Genomic DNA, 14,234 nt, shown 5'->3' on the forward strand with positions numbered 1-14,234 from the left:
TGACGGTCCCTCTTCCCTACAGGTCTGGTGGTGGTGACGGACGGCGCCATCGGCCTCCCGGACGCCACCATGTTCGACTCCCTCCTCGTGCAGCTGCGTAACAACACGGTGGCTTGCTCGTTCCTGCGGCTGGGCTCCGGGTGCCAGCCGAGCGCCGGGCTCGGCTCGCTGCCCTACACCGACCTGATGCACTTCCTGGCCACGGCCACGTGCGGTGCGCTTCTGGTCCGACTGCCGGCCGTGCTCAGAGACTACGACTACGTCATGAACGTCTATCACCGCGCCTTCCTCTCCTGGGGATTCCAAAAGAGTCTGGTGGGCCTCAGCCAGCTGGAGGAGGAGCACGCGACTGGAGCGGGACCGGCCGACGCGACCTGGTCGCCAGAGCAGTACGGAGAGGGACGGGGGAGGGAGGGAGTGAGGTAGACGACACGGCCTGCTCGCACGAACAGTACGCAGAGGGGCGGGGTGATAGAGGGAGGGAGGCGGGAGTGAGGTAGACGACACGGCCTGCTCGCACGAACAGTACGCAGAGGGGCGGGGTGATAGAGGGAGGGAGGCGGACACGGAACAGCACGGAGGAGTGTCGTAGGGAGGAAGGGAAGGAGCTCTTGATAAAAAATACGGACATGAATGCTCTCAGCTAGCTGTATTTGGAGTAGTGTGGTGTATCAATCAGTTGTTGAAGGTCATTCGTTTTTTTTTTGCATAAAATTTAAAGTTTTCACGTTTTGGTAGTTTGGAACGAAAGATTCCAACAGTATATTATAATGCTAACTCGTGCAAAGTGCTTCGATAAGTCAAACACAGTGAATTCGTCCTACATTCAAGCAGTATTGATCGGGGACGGGCGACATCGTCTAACCGCCGCGTGTCTGTCCGCCAGTCCGTCCGGGTACCTGCCCGACACGCGGGAGGACCTCATCTGCAAACACCAGTCGTCTGGAGAGCTCCGCTCCAGTCTGGAGAGTGTGCTCAGCTGCAGACTGCGGGAGGGGTACAACATCCGCTCCGTCAGCGTCGAGGACAGCACCATCCAGGTGGGGACGCACGACCGGTCATACTGCGGCGGGGAGGGTCGCTTTAGGCGCTTCCGACCGGTGGCGATGGGCCTCACTTTGGGCCTCGCAGCCGCTCATAGGGCTAGGGAGATGTGTAAATATGTTCAAACGCCTTACCTTCGTGCAACGATAATTCACTGTCCCTTGGTGATTAACTTCGATATGATATTGTTGTCTCAGTACCCGTAATCGACGTTCAAGATCGCAGCCTGCCGTAACTGCGAGTCCAGAACAGCTGCTGAACTGGCAATTGGGTGGCCTATCTTCTGTCTCAAGCGCTACTAGCCTGTCAGTCTGTACTCTTACACCTTGCATTTTACTGTCTGTGTGCAGATCGACCTGGTGTTGCCCTGGAAGTACTCCATCTTCATCGAGTACCGGCTGAGGTCTGCCTGGCCGGCCACCCGCTGTGCGGACAGCAGCGTTCAGTTCGAGCTCGATATCCGAGGTGGGTGCACTCAGACGGCAGCGCGTGGGCTCTGTGCACGATGCGGGATCTCAGTGTGCTGGCGGCACTGTGTGGGCGCATGGCTGAGGGTCAGGTATAGGCTGCGTAGTGGCGAGGGTCTTCAGAGGTCCTTCTCTTTGATAAATCGACAGCAGCTGGTTGCGTACTCTTCTTACTTTGGCGAAATCATCATCCATGGCTGTTGAATTAACAGCATGGCTGTCGAACCCTACAATGATGTTTGACCTTTCGCTCCATGTATCGTTCTTTTCTAACACTTAAACTCTCTTCCCCATTCTCTCCGACAGCCAGCTACGACTTTCTTCACGACGTGCTGGCTCCTTGCGCGGCCAACCGCGCCCGCTCGCCCTACCGCCAGGCCATGTTCAACAAGTTCTGGAGCCACCTGCAGGCGATGCGGAACAGCGACCAGTTGCTGGAGCACCTGCACTCGTTCAGCAGCAGTCCCACGCTGTACACGGTGCCGGAGGTGGTGCGCAGCGGCGGGCCGCTCTTCTACCTCTCGGAGACCACCGGCGCGCCGGAGCCGTTCTCAGGGTGAGAGAGACGTCCCCGGGCGGTAGTTTCGGTTAAGGAGAGCTTTGAGCGGGCATGGGGAGGGACCTGCGAGGTAGCTTACATCTGTTGATGCCACTGCAATGCTGAGATGGAGAGCGGTAGAGCCTGACGAGTTCAGCTTAGGCTTTCTTGAATGTCCATGGATCCCTTGGAATCGGAATGTCTTGCATTTGGGCCCTACTTTTTATAGTCTGGGTCAGAAGTCGAATATGTGCGATGGTTAATGACTTCAGGTCGAGGTTCATGATATTGTCATCACCGCTAATCTGGTGTTTCTCTCTGTCACTTCCTCCTGGTGTTACAGCGACCCGACGCACCAGGCGTTCTGCAACTTCTGGACGCCGGTCTGCATGCTGGACATCAACATCTGGCAGAAGTGGATGCACGCGCACCGGATCGGTCTGCTGCTCGAGCACGACCACCCGCTGCCGAAGCACCTGTACCTGCCCAACACGAGCGGGCGGTACAACCCGGTCCAGTGCCGACAGGCCGCCAAAGCCGTCACCGCCATGCTGGCTCAGGTGACCGACTTTGCGCTGCTTGACGGACACTCGTACATCAAGTTTCTGTATGACAGTGAGGGAGGAGGGCAGCGTGCGTACCGCCCACCTCCTTCTACATGCTGAGGGTGAACCTGGCGGTGCGGCCGCCCTGTATGGTGGTGAGGCTAGCCTTCCTGGGAGGCACGCCAGGCCACCGGCGCAACCAGATCGTCAAGGACCTGCGCGAGCGGATCCTGGCGCTGACGTTCACCGAGAGTCAGACGGCGCTGTCGGCCGACCCGCCGATCCGAAAACACGCCCGGCTCCTGGAGAAGCCCGACCAGCCCAAGACGGTGGCCATTGATGACGGTACGCCCGAGCGGGGAGTGATGGTCGAACACTACGGAGGCAGCCGCGCCGCCGCCCAGGAGGTGCGCTGCTGCGTGCTGCTCAAGAAGCCCGTCGAGAAGTTTCTGATTCGGTACGACCGCGTGCCGCGCAACTTTCTGAGCCCTGTGATCCAGCAGACGCAGCCGGCGGGCCGACCGCGGCCGCGCGCGCCGCCCCACGCCAGCGCGGGTGAGCTCGCAAAACCGCACGGCCAGCACCATGTTCAACACACTGTCCCGCTACCTGCACCACCGGCGCTGGGTGTGGGACATGCAGGACGCCGGCGGGCCCTCCCTCTCCATGGCCGCCATGGGACGCATCATCGCCACCGTCATCAAGACGCGCCTGCAGGAGGGCTTCAGCTTCGCGCACACGTCGAACGGGGTGCTGAACCTGGTGCTGGAGCTGGAGATGCAGCACCCGCACTGCCGGCCGGCCGGCGGCGCGCTGGCGCCCCAGTCGCACCCGTTCGTCGTTCAGTATGTGCTGTTTCCTCCACACATCACGGCTCCGCCCGGCAGTGGCGACAAGTGAGTAGACCCGGAACCGAACTTGCCCGTCAGATACTTCTCATTGCACTAAGCGCTGCAACTGGTCACTGACCCACTCTTAATAGAATTAACACGTGATTGGCCAACATAAGATCTATGATAACTTGTCTTGTATTTTGCGATTGTCCATGTTCCATTGACGTGGTTTGGCTGGTCGTCTGTTTGACATCGTCGAGGTTTTTTTTTTTTCTAGAATAGCCATCAGCGATCTGCTGCATAATATTTTACAATGTTTTTCATGTCTTGTCCAAACAGCTCCACGCCTTTGAGTACACCCTCACACCCGCTCCCCTCCCGTGTCCCCACAGTCTCTCTGTGTCGGAGGATGAGCCCGGCGAGGCCGAGATGGAATCCATTGAGTCCGACTCGATGGCCGAAATCGTCACAGAGTGCTGGATCGAGCCGCAGAGCGGTCACCTGGTCACCCAGCGGGAGCGGCAGGTGCACTTCAACAACCTCACCTACGATCGGGTGGCCGGCACGTTCTACCAGCTCGACCGCGAGTGCATCTCCACGCTCGTCACCATGGAGTACCTGGCCATGATGTGCGAGACGGCTGGCACGGAGAGCGTGCCCGCGCCGCCGGCTGGCTCGTCACAGTCGCACGTGCCCGGCTCGGCGGAGACCTCCATTCAGCAGGTGCCGTTCTGCTTCGACCTGCCGCGCCTGCTGAGACGCTGTCAGCAGGCCGAGGTGCTGCTCTCCACGCTTGTGCAGGGTGAGTGCAACTCCACGCGAATACGACTTCACGCTGTACAGCAGTTGTGTGCAAGTGAGTGCGCGGGAGACGCTGGAGTAGGCGCTGGATGCGTACATTGTATGCGAATATAATTATAGGAGTTGGCTAATGAATTTTGGTGCTGGGTTTTACGAGGGAGGGTGGGGACTGGGTAGTAATGGGTTTTTCTGTATATTGCTTTAGGAGTTAGCATGTTTGGTATTTCGGTGAGACTCATCCGATATCTTGTCGTTTTTTTCACCAAACTGCGGTACTGTAGCAATTCGACTCATATCGGACTGCTCTGCTCACGTCACTGACGGCCAGCGCTTATCTCCTTGTCCACAGACCTTTCGGAGCTGGAGCTGCCCTCGCCGGCTGGCGACCCGGACCGCTACGATCCCGACGCAGCTAACCGCGAGCTCTACCGACTTCTACTGGATACGGTGGCGGCGCTCCACCAGCGCCAGGTGACGCTCACGGCCCGGGACTGTCGGCAGATACCGCAGCTGGTGTGCGAGCGGGAGAGGACCGAGCGCCGGCCGCACCCGCCCTTCGCGCCAGGTGAGATAGCTGGTCGTGGTACAACAGAGGAGCGGCAGTCCTATTGGATGGATGTACTGAGTAGAGAACTACGTGTTCTGGCTCTGTGCTTTTGTGTCTTGCAATGGTGGTGAACTGAAGAAGACGTGGTCTTTGAATAGTTAAGTTATTCTTTGAAATATTTTGTCAATAAGGCAATACGATTTATGAATCACGAAATTGTTTCGAGGCCAGCGTAAATGCACAGGTGCTTTTTTACTGATGCAGCACTAATTCGTATTGTTGCAGGATTTTGAAACCTTGAGTCAGTGGCGTGCGTTTATTTCGTTCGGCGTGTTTCTATATCATCTGGTAATCGCGCCCACTGAATGAATTATGGTAAGGTTCAGCTTTATTGCTACTTATACAGGATGTTAGTGCGGCGATGTGCCTCGGCCACAGCTAACCCAACACGCCATCTTTCTGCCGCAGACGCCGGCGGCAGGGTGGCCCGCTGGCGCTGCTACGTCAAGGCCATCAGCCCGACCCACGTCATGACCACGCTGCTGCCGGAGAGTTTCGACGACCTGAAGCTGCTGATGGCGTCGGCGGGCTCCGACGGCTGTCAGTACGTGCCGGAGGACGCCGAGGAGAGCCTGCGCGCGCTGTTTGACGCCGACAGTCGCGCCGACAGTCTGGCCGACACAGTGGGCTCCGGCTCGGTGTCTGTGCCGCCGCGCTCCGCGTCCCTGAGTACGCGGCTGGCCGGCTGCGGCACGTCGAGCCCGCCCGCGCGCGCCGCCGCAGCCGGCCGCGCGCAGTCGCGCCTGCTCGGCCGGCGCTGCCGCCAAGAAGACGGTGACACTGGTGGCGGCGGAGACCGAGAGCGAGGAGGGTGCGCCGCGACCGCCGCGCCGCCGCTCCCGTCACCCGTCTTCTCCCTCCAAACTGCAGCACTGCGAGTCAGACCCGGCCCAGTGCCCGCACCGGTCCCGGTCCTTCCCCAACAGCGATGCGGGCCAGCGGCGGCGCGCCGGCGGCCGCCCCAGCCGGCGCCGACCGGCGTTGCTCGGCTCACTCTCCCTGCCCGTGTACGTGTACGACTGTTCTCTGCGCTCACTGACGCAGCAGCTCGGCTACCGTGTGCGGCCCGGCCGGCCGCCGGACCTGTACCGAGACGCGCGCTTCTCCCTGTCGGAGGCGCCTCCGTCTCCGGGCTGGTCAGGCCGCGGCACGGACGAGCCGGCCGAGGACCCGCCGCACCTGGCCGAGCACTGCAACGTGCTGCAGCTGGCGCATACGCGCTCCTTTGTGGTCGGCGTGTTCCGCTCACTGCAGGCCTGCCGCAGCGTACACCCTCTGGACGTGCAGTGGGCCATAGACCTGTGTGACGAACAGCCCCTCGAGGTCGACATCACCGACTTCCTCAAGGTAGGGCGAGTGGCTGGGCGATGATGGTGAGCGGTGACTACATTGTAGACAATGCATGTTGTTTTATGTAACGCCGAGTGTTTGGTTTTAATCTGCTTTAATTTGTTTTAATCTGCTTTCGGACGTCGGACGCCGGCATAGGCATTAGGCAATGCGTGCCATCTTCGATGATGTACTATGTCAATCATCAGTCTACACGTACGCAGGTCTTATGGATTCATTAATTTGCGTGACAACCTGTCTGTGTGGCTACCCTATCCTCCTGGCGAGCCCTGTCATGAATCTGTCAATCCTCTTTGGCTGAACCCTCTCCTCTCGTCTACAGACGATCTGCGGCCACATCCGCGACTTCACGATGCGCTCGGCGGAGCAGCAGCGCCACCGGCCGGCCGACTGCGCTTCCGTGGCTGCCTCGGACTGCGAGCCGCACCTGCCGCTGTCCCTGCTGGCCAGCCACCAGCCGTGCGGCCGACTGCAGAAAGTGCACGCTGAGGTGCGCGCCAAGTTCGCCCGTCTGCTGCGGGCCAACTTCGGCACGGTGCCTTCCAGCCCGCATGTGCTTTTCTACCTGCCGCCCGGGTTGCGGACGGGGCTGGATGATGATAGCACGCTACCTGACGACTACCCAGAGAGAGTGCCCTCGGCGGATAATGACACCGGCACCGTCCAGCTCAACGACATCGACGCGTCGGATGTGTGGCGAGACGTGCATCGTCATCCGGAGGAGATTTTCAGCGTGGTTACAAAGACGTCTCTGTTGTCTAACGTCGACTCTGAGTCGGTGGGAGATCTTGACGACCGAGCTGTGGAAGTCGGTGACGAACGGGAGGAGGAGAACATGCCGCCGCTGTTCCTGCAACTGACCTGCACCACGCGAACGGGTACTAACACGTACACGCGTCACATCCTCGATCTGCCCACCTGTATCGGCGAGCTGGCCGGAGAGATGACGGAGGCCGAGCTGCCGCTCGACTCTGTCCAGGTGACGCTGGACATGTTGTGTCTGACGCTGCCCTACCAGGTGGACGCGCGGATCTCGGAGCACACCAAGCACCAGGTGCGAGCGACCTCGTTCTGTTCGGACGGACTTGGCTCGTCGGAGGTGGTCGAGCTGGGTGCCTGCGGCAGTGACGACGCCAGCGAGCACGACAGCTTCAACGCCAGCCAGCTGGGCGCGCAGCTGGGCCACCTGAGCGAGTTCCAGCTGCAAGCGGTGACCGTGACCAAGGCTGAGGTGCAGTGGCTGCTGACGGACGAGATTGCTGCCCTGCTGCTGGACAGCTTCCCGCCGCAGCTCGCTGTGCTCACCACAGTGGCAGACCACGTGCGGCGCTCGGCCGGCCAGATCCAGAGCTCCCGCTCCCGCCGCGGCTGTGTACACAAACCGATCCCGCTGTACTTTGTGTTCGGGCCGGACAAGAGCATGGATTTGTTCATGCAAGAGTTCCGGCACTTGCAGGTTCCCGACTACAAGCTGGCACAGCTGGACAACCTCTACTATCTGGTGCACGAGTCGTCCACCACGCAGCCGCTGACGTGGAATCTGGTGCCGCCCCTGGGCTCGCTGCTGCCGCCGGCGCGCTTCTCGCCGCCGCTCGACTCGGCGGGTCTGCGGCCGCGCACGCCGGACGCCCTGATGGCACAGACAATGCTGGCGCGCTCCACCAGCGTCGATCTGTGCCAGTACGCGGCCAGCTCCGGCTCCGTCTCAGACGCCGACGAGTGCACGCCCGAGAACCACCAGCGGCGGCCGGCGCCGCGCCGCCTGCGCCGCTCCATGTCGCACCGACCGGAGGCGGCGCTCTGCGGCGAGGACCGCGAGGTGGCGGCGCTGTTCGTGCAGCCCCGGCGCCGACCGCGCAGCCAGGTCTGCGAGCCGGCCGCCGGCGGGCCGCTGGAGACCCGCCGCTGCCGCTCGGCCGCCGAGGTGCGCTCCGAACAGGTCGGCTTCCCGAGCGCCGAGGAGGGAGCTGCGGCCGGCGACAAGACCTGCCGGCCGGACGAGGCCGTGCACCAGGAGGGGTACGAGGGTGACGGCTCTGACTCGGAGCAGGACGTCGGCACGGACACGGAGCGCGGCGAGCACATCCTGCTGCCGGCCTTCTGGCTGATCCTGCGCGTCGCCGAGGACGCGGTCGACACCTTCTTCCACTGCCGCTACAGCCAGGAGGACATCTGTGAGCGCAAGGCCGTGCACGATCAGGTGATTGCACGTATCAACGCCATCTGTCGGCGGGTGAACCAGATGCTGCTGCTGCAGCAGCTTGAGCGCACGCGCTACTGCGACAGTCTCCTGGAGCCTGAGTCGAGCGCCGACATCTCGGCTCGCCGCCGGGCCGGCGCAGAGCAGACGGACGGCGTGTATGCGCTGTCGGCCGGCGGCTACATTCGACCGGACGCCCTGTCACCCGACGGTACGTGGCGGGGTGGAGGGGTTACCAGACGGGCACGGGGGTAGAGGTGGGGTGGGGGCTACTCCGCCGGTCGGTAGACCCGCCTCAGGCTTACGCGGTTGGAATATTTTGAGTTGTAAAAATAAATTTTGGTTTTTACTCAACGGTTTATTCCTGATGAATGATTTGATTGTAGTTATATGAGCTATTCCAAACTCGAACACAGCTGTTAACTTTCCTTCAACCATCTACTACAGTCAGCTCCGTACCCTAAATGTGGAGAATGGAGATCTGACGCGACAATCATTCCATCCGTCGGCAGAGCACAACCTGCACCACCAGGAGGCCAACGTCAGGTACCAGCCGGGCCACTTCAGCTGCGACGTCAGGTGGCAGGCGCGGTTCGCGCTGCACCCGCGGCTGCGCGGCGCAGCGCACGGAGCCACGCCCGGCCTGGCCTACCTGCGACAGGCGCTCGAAACGTTCGCCGTCAGCAACCGGCTCAACATGTTCGTCTTCAAGGACCCCAAGCTTGGTGACGTCTTCTACCTGAGGTGGGTGCGGGGGTCGCGGTCAGGATAGCTCGCAGGCTGGGCTGAGGTGGTGTTGAACTCCTTTGCAGTTTGTAAGGGATGATAGGGGCTTGTCAGAGGGCGTTGGCAATAAGACAGTCGGAAATAACTAGGATAATGAGCTCCCGCTACACTCACGATTCTCTCTGAGTAAACATCGGCCTTTTGGCCGATGTTGAGTGTGGTACCTTGAACCTGGCTCCGTTGTGAGTCGGCACTGACCGACCGCGTGTTGCCGTCAGACTGAGGGAGTGCAGTGGCTCCGGAGACCACTTGTCCTGGCACCGCTGTGTGTTGTCACTGACCGACCACGTGCTACCGTCAGACTGAGGGAGTGCAGTGGCTCCGGTGGCCATCCGTCCGGGGACAGTGCGTCGGCCGTCTCCCTGGACGAGCGGCTGGGCACGCAGCCGGCCCGGACCAGCATCACCAGCCTCACCAAGGACGAGGTAGGCGCGCCGCTCAGTCCAGTTGCCCGTGGAGCTACCGCGTGTGACTGCGTGACATAGGATGCCTGGAGAGGGGCAGGATGGGGCTGTGTGCACTTTTTCAGTGACAGATTTCAGTGTGGATGTTTTAAACAGCGAACCTGCCACACACTTTACACCGATGTCCAGTTTTTTAATCCCCCTACCCGATTTCTGACTCGCACTATGCTGCCACTAGTTCCAATAACACCATCGATACTCTGACACCCATTGACAGTCAACACCCTCTGACACCGACGATTCTCCCCGCCCTCAGCCGCCGCGTGGCCGGTGTACCTCTGTCGGTGAACGTGACGCCAGCTACCGAAGCGACTCGGAGGAAGGAGTTCTGCTGCTGGTGCATGGCATCACGGAGCCAGGTAAGCCCGGTGTCTGGAGGGGGAGGGGAGGGGATCTTTGGGGAGGGTCTCGTAAGGGGGCTTCTCAGGGCAGCACACAGTCGATGTCCGATGGTACGTGCCTATTTCACGGGGTCACCGGACTGAACATGTGCTGTGGGGATGAAGTTGACCTCATCAATCGGAACTCAATTGGTTCACTGTTACTGTCCCGTACCGGGTCAGTATGTATACGGGATGTACTTGCTTACTGCTTGTTCGTTTGTGAGCTAACCTGCCGTCATGGATCGGCGTCGTCTGCGGCAGGTCCGTGCATCAAGGAGGACCTGGTGCGCCTGCTGCACAGCCGGCTGGACGAGCGGCTCCTGGAGCTCTTCACCAAGGCGCTGCTGAGGAACCCGCAGACCAAGCTGGCGCCGGAGGACGTGCACTTTATCCAGCCGCCCAACACGCCGCCCGATCACTGCCTCAAGGTCAGGTGACATACTCAGACGATCGAATGAGGATAACGGGAAGGATTGTCTCGAGGGCAGTTTCAGGAATGATGCCCCTTGAAATCACTATCAAGTAACGCTACCAGCCGTAACAGAATTCTTGTGACTAGCGATTGCGTTCAGAGACGTGCTTTCACTTAAACGGTGCTGAAGGCTAATACCGGATCCGCTGGATTGACCTTGCTCCTACCCTGAGGTGTGCTGCCTGCCGACGCTCCTCGTGTAACGCTATTTTGCCCTGTGTCGCCAGTTCACCCTGCCGCCGTCTGCCAGCGGTCACCTGTCGTCGGTGGTCGGCTACCTGAGGAACAACCTGCTGCAGATGCTGCACCAGCCCAAGTACACTGACACCAGGGAGGAGAACCAGTTCCGGGTGAGTGCGCCGTCGACGCCGAAAGGACGGGGAGTGGTGGACCCAGCCTCCCTCTGCTGCTGATAATTGTTTGCTGTGTGTTATATTTATTGGTATGAGTTTTTTTTTCAAGTGGCATTGTAAGAATTACGGTTGAATTATGAATTGCTCCGTGTTCCCGTTCGTCTATCTGACTGTATCTCTCCACAGGACTGGGGCGGCCGAGAGGAGTTCGAGATGTTACTGTACGGGTTTATGTTCCTGTCTGTCTAATACGTATTTCTGTGTTCTCAGGACTCTGGAAGCAGCGAGAAGCCTGAAATGTTCTGTTTGTCTCTCTGACTGTGTCTCTATCACTTCTATTCACAGGACTGGGGCAGCAGCGAGGAGTCTGAAATGTTCCTGTACGTGCCGTCTGAGAAGCACGGTGGCCGCGGCATGGCGTGCGTCTCGCTCTCGGCGGTTCGACCGGCCGGCGCGCCGGCGGCGCCTCCCTCGGACGACGATCAGCACCACTGGAGCCCCAGTCGGTTCGAGGCGCTCACCACCACTCGGCTGTACGACCCGGAGGTAGACGGTACGTGGCTGGCTCTACACGGCTGTGGGACGAGCCGGGCGCCGCAGCACTGCCAGGGGAGCTGCGGACGCCGCCGGAAGGGCTAAGGGCTTGGTGTGTTTTTGAAAATATACAGTAAAAGCTTTGTCAGGCGAAAGACCGGGTCTAGGCATCAGGGCGATACGGAATATTGTATCGGAGATAGGTATGTCTGATTGTGTATGTCGTGAGGTAGTCGCTAATCAATGATCATTGTGTGCTGTATTGGGCCTCGGTGTTGATCCTGACCCGTGCGACAGGCGCTTCTGCCGTGCTGTTGCGGTTCAACATCTGGGAGAAGGGGCGCGCCAACCTGTCGTGGCTGGAGCCGCGGCTGCCGTCGGCCATCCGGTACGCCCTGTGGGACCGCTGCATGGTGTGGCACGTACTGCCGCACTCGCCGCTGGAGGGCGCCGGACCGGGACCGGCGCGCGACCTCTCCGGTGCGCTCAGAGGTCAGTGGCACGCCGGGGCTGCCTAGGGCCACAACCGCGGGACGCCGGAGCAGCCGACGGGCGGCAGGGCCGATGGGAAATGCGGAGTACCGCGCGGGCTGCGCTGGGATGGCAGTTACGCTGGGAAGATAAGGGATTTGTGTGGAATGTGTATGTTGTGACGTGTGCTGGGATTAATTTTGTGTGGGGTAGGTGACTGACGTGCATTTTCACAGCGGGTCGTGTGGGGTTTCGCAGTCTCAGATGCGTGTTGGGTTAGTGCGCTGCTTCCTGAGCTGTGAATGACTTGGTTGGCTTTGATGTGCTGGCATTTGAGGCTCACTTTGTTATCACTTACAGTATTAGTTTGTCTTTGCAGCTGCTGCTCTAGTGTGCACAACTCTACAGCTGGGCCTTTGTTTGCATTCACTCATTATTCAGAATGATGACGGTTACTTGGAACGTTTGTTTACCTTCCATATTTTACGTTCCGATGGCTTGACAACCTCCCTACACACCTCCTTTCACTTGTATGTATTACCAACTAACGAACACTTTTGCACCGTGTGTATTTGGCCGGCCGTGTGCGGTATCACAGTCCCCCTTCCCACACAACACACCGTCACGCCACACGCTCTGTGTGTACCATTCGTGACGTTACGTGACGACAGTGGGTGCGCCGCCACCACCTGCACTGCGCTCATTCTCGCTGTTCGAGTCTCCGGCGTCGAGCCGCGCGGCTGCCTCCGGTAGTGGTGGCGACCAGACCCCGTCCATCGTACTCACTTCGCCGGCACTGGAGAGTAAGTGGCGGCCCGCATGACACTTCAACCGTTCGGTAACTCAGGTGCATGTTCGCATGCCGTCCGTCCATCCATCTGTCTGGCTAAGCTAACTCCGCGTGGCTGCGACCGGCACTGCAACTGGTGGGCTGATCTCATGAGCTGAGCCTCACGGGCTGAGCCTCACGGGCTGCTCGTGGTGTCTGCATGTGCTGCCTGCTAACCTGAAGCCTGCGGCGATGCCTGGCGCACGCACACCGACTGTCTGGGCAGTGTGTAGGGCTGATTGTGTAATGGTTAAGACTGACTACTTTAGAAGTTGGTGGAATTGATCTTGGTGGTGCTGCGTTTGTTAGTGGGTAGTTTTTAGTGGATAGGATTGACAGTGTAATGTGTAGTGACTAGTGAGCAAGAGTCACACCGTCTGGGTAGCGGCTGAAATTTAGGTGAAGGTACGGCTGTTGGGAAACATTCATCGGAAAAATAGGCACACGGCGGATATTTTCGTTGTCATATTTCGCTGCCAGTTTCTGGGAAGGGGTTTAAGTTTGCAATACAATGTTTTAGCTGCTGTTTTTTTTTATAGCGTTTGCAATGTACCAATGTACGATGTAGGTACTTTGCAATGCAGCGTTTTAGATGTTATTTGTGTTAGTGCTGAGTTACTGGCTGGCTGGTTGTTGCCCGTCGCCTGTGTGGTCGTACCGCTGCTGCTGTGAGCCTGGCTGTGAGCTGTAGTGTTGTCTGTGTGCGCTGTCGGCTGTGTCGATCGGTCCGTTTCCGCTGTGGTTTGAGCTTATGTGTTTGTTTGTTTATTTGTTTTGTTGGTTTAGGCCCTTTCGGTCTGACAAGACCATTTCAGAGCCGGGAGGAAGATAGGAATTAGGGGAAGACATTGGTCCGGACAGGCACCCAAGAGTCACCGGGGCTGAGCCCGTCCGAATGGATAGGCCGACCCCCCCCCCCCCCCCCCGGCACCCTCTGCACCCGGCTACGGGTTAGCCGGTGCTCCCTTGGGAGCAGCGGTGCCGCTCCAAGGGAGCAGCCCGCATGAGATAAAGGTGCCTGTCCAGCCCGGAGTTGGGGTTGCGACGTGGAAGAGAAGGATTTCTGTGTCCTGAGGATGGAAACGACGGAACGGGATGTGTTTTGAGCTGAGCCCAGCAATAGACTGCTCTGCTCTCAGTGTCGTCCTGCCTTGCCGTCTGTCTCTCTGGCTGTCGCGGTGGGCGACTCCGTTTTTCAGTTAGTTTGATCGTGCGTTGTATAGACTGATGCAAACCATGAGTCCATGCGACGAGTGCTGCTCATGGCGTAGCTAGTTTTTGTAACCGAAACCAATAATGGAACCCCGTCAACTGCTGGTCGTGTCGCGCTCAGCCAGGAATACGCATTACGCTGCGCCTCACCCGCGGATCTCACAAGGCTGGGCGCTGATATGCGCTTATCTGCGGGTCTTATTGAGCTCATCGCTGCCCGGCTTGAGCGGCTGCGCTCCGTCCGTCCGTGCGTCCGTCTATTGTCTGTCTGCTGGACGATTATCTGTATGTATGTGTGTGTCTCTGTGTGTATGCCCGTCTGTCTCTGGTCATCTGTCCTTGTCT

General features: G+C 59.5%; 1 protein-coding gene across 1 annotated transcript in view; it reads left to right on the top strand.

Moving 5' to 3' along the window:
- Positions 1 to 14,234, top strand: part of LOC122387752 (KICSTOR complex protein SZT2-like) — a 39,773-nt gene that overhangs the window by 5,944 nt on the left and 19,595 nt on the right. Inside the window, exons 8-27 of the mRNA XM_043378203.1 lie at positions 23 to 389; positions 887 to 1,040; positions 1,395 to 1,509; positions 1,818 to 2,067; positions 2,393 to 2,686; positions 2,719 to 3,132; positions 3,176 to 3,490; positions 3,820 to 4,229; positions 4,578 to 4,793; positions 5,244 to 5,527; positions 5,559 to 6,182; positions 6,508 to 8,596; positions 8,898 to 9,129; positions 9,473 to 9,596; positions 9,892 to 9,994; positions 10,280 to 10,446; positions 10,718 to 10,840; positions 11,189 to 11,396; positions 11,675 to 11,869; positions 12,520 to 12,651. Of these exons, the coding sequence (XP_043234138.1) occupies positions 23 to 389; positions 887 to 1,040; positions 1,395 to 1,509; positions 1,818 to 2,067; positions 2,393 to 2,686; positions 2,719 to 3,132; positions 3,176 to 3,490; positions 3,820 to 4,229; positions 4,578 to 4,793; positions 5,244 to 5,527; positions 5,559 to 6,182; positions 6,508 to 8,596; positions 8,898 to 9,129; positions 9,473 to 9,596; positions 9,892 to 9,994; positions 10,280 to 10,446; positions 10,718 to 10,840; positions 11,189 to 11,396; positions 11,675 to 11,869; positions 12,520 to 12,651 (6,816 nt within the window). The remainder of the gene's footprint in view (positions 1 to 22; positions 390 to 886; positions 1,041 to 1,394; positions 1,510 to 1,817; positions 2,068 to 2,392; positions 2,687 to 2,718; positions 3,133 to 3,175; positions 3,491 to 3,819; positions 4,230 to 4,577; positions 4,794 to 5,243; positions 5,528 to 5,558; positions 6,183 to 6,507; positions 8,597 to 8,897; positions 9,130 to 9,472; positions 9,597 to 9,891; positions 9,995 to 10,279; positions 10,447 to 10,717; positions 10,841 to 11,188; positions 11,397 to 11,674; positions 11,870 to 12,519; positions 12,652 to 14,234) is intronic.

The sequence above is a fragment of the Amphibalanus amphitrite genome, unplaced genomic scaffold, assembly GCF_019059575.1.
Source record: "Amphibalanus amphitrite isolate SeventyFive unplaced genomic scaffold, NRLGWU_Aamphi_draft 000296F_arrow, whole genome shotgun sequence".
NCBI lineage: Eukaryota > Metazoa > Arthropoda > Thecostraca > Balanomorpha > Balanidae > Amphibalanus > Amphibalanus amphitrite.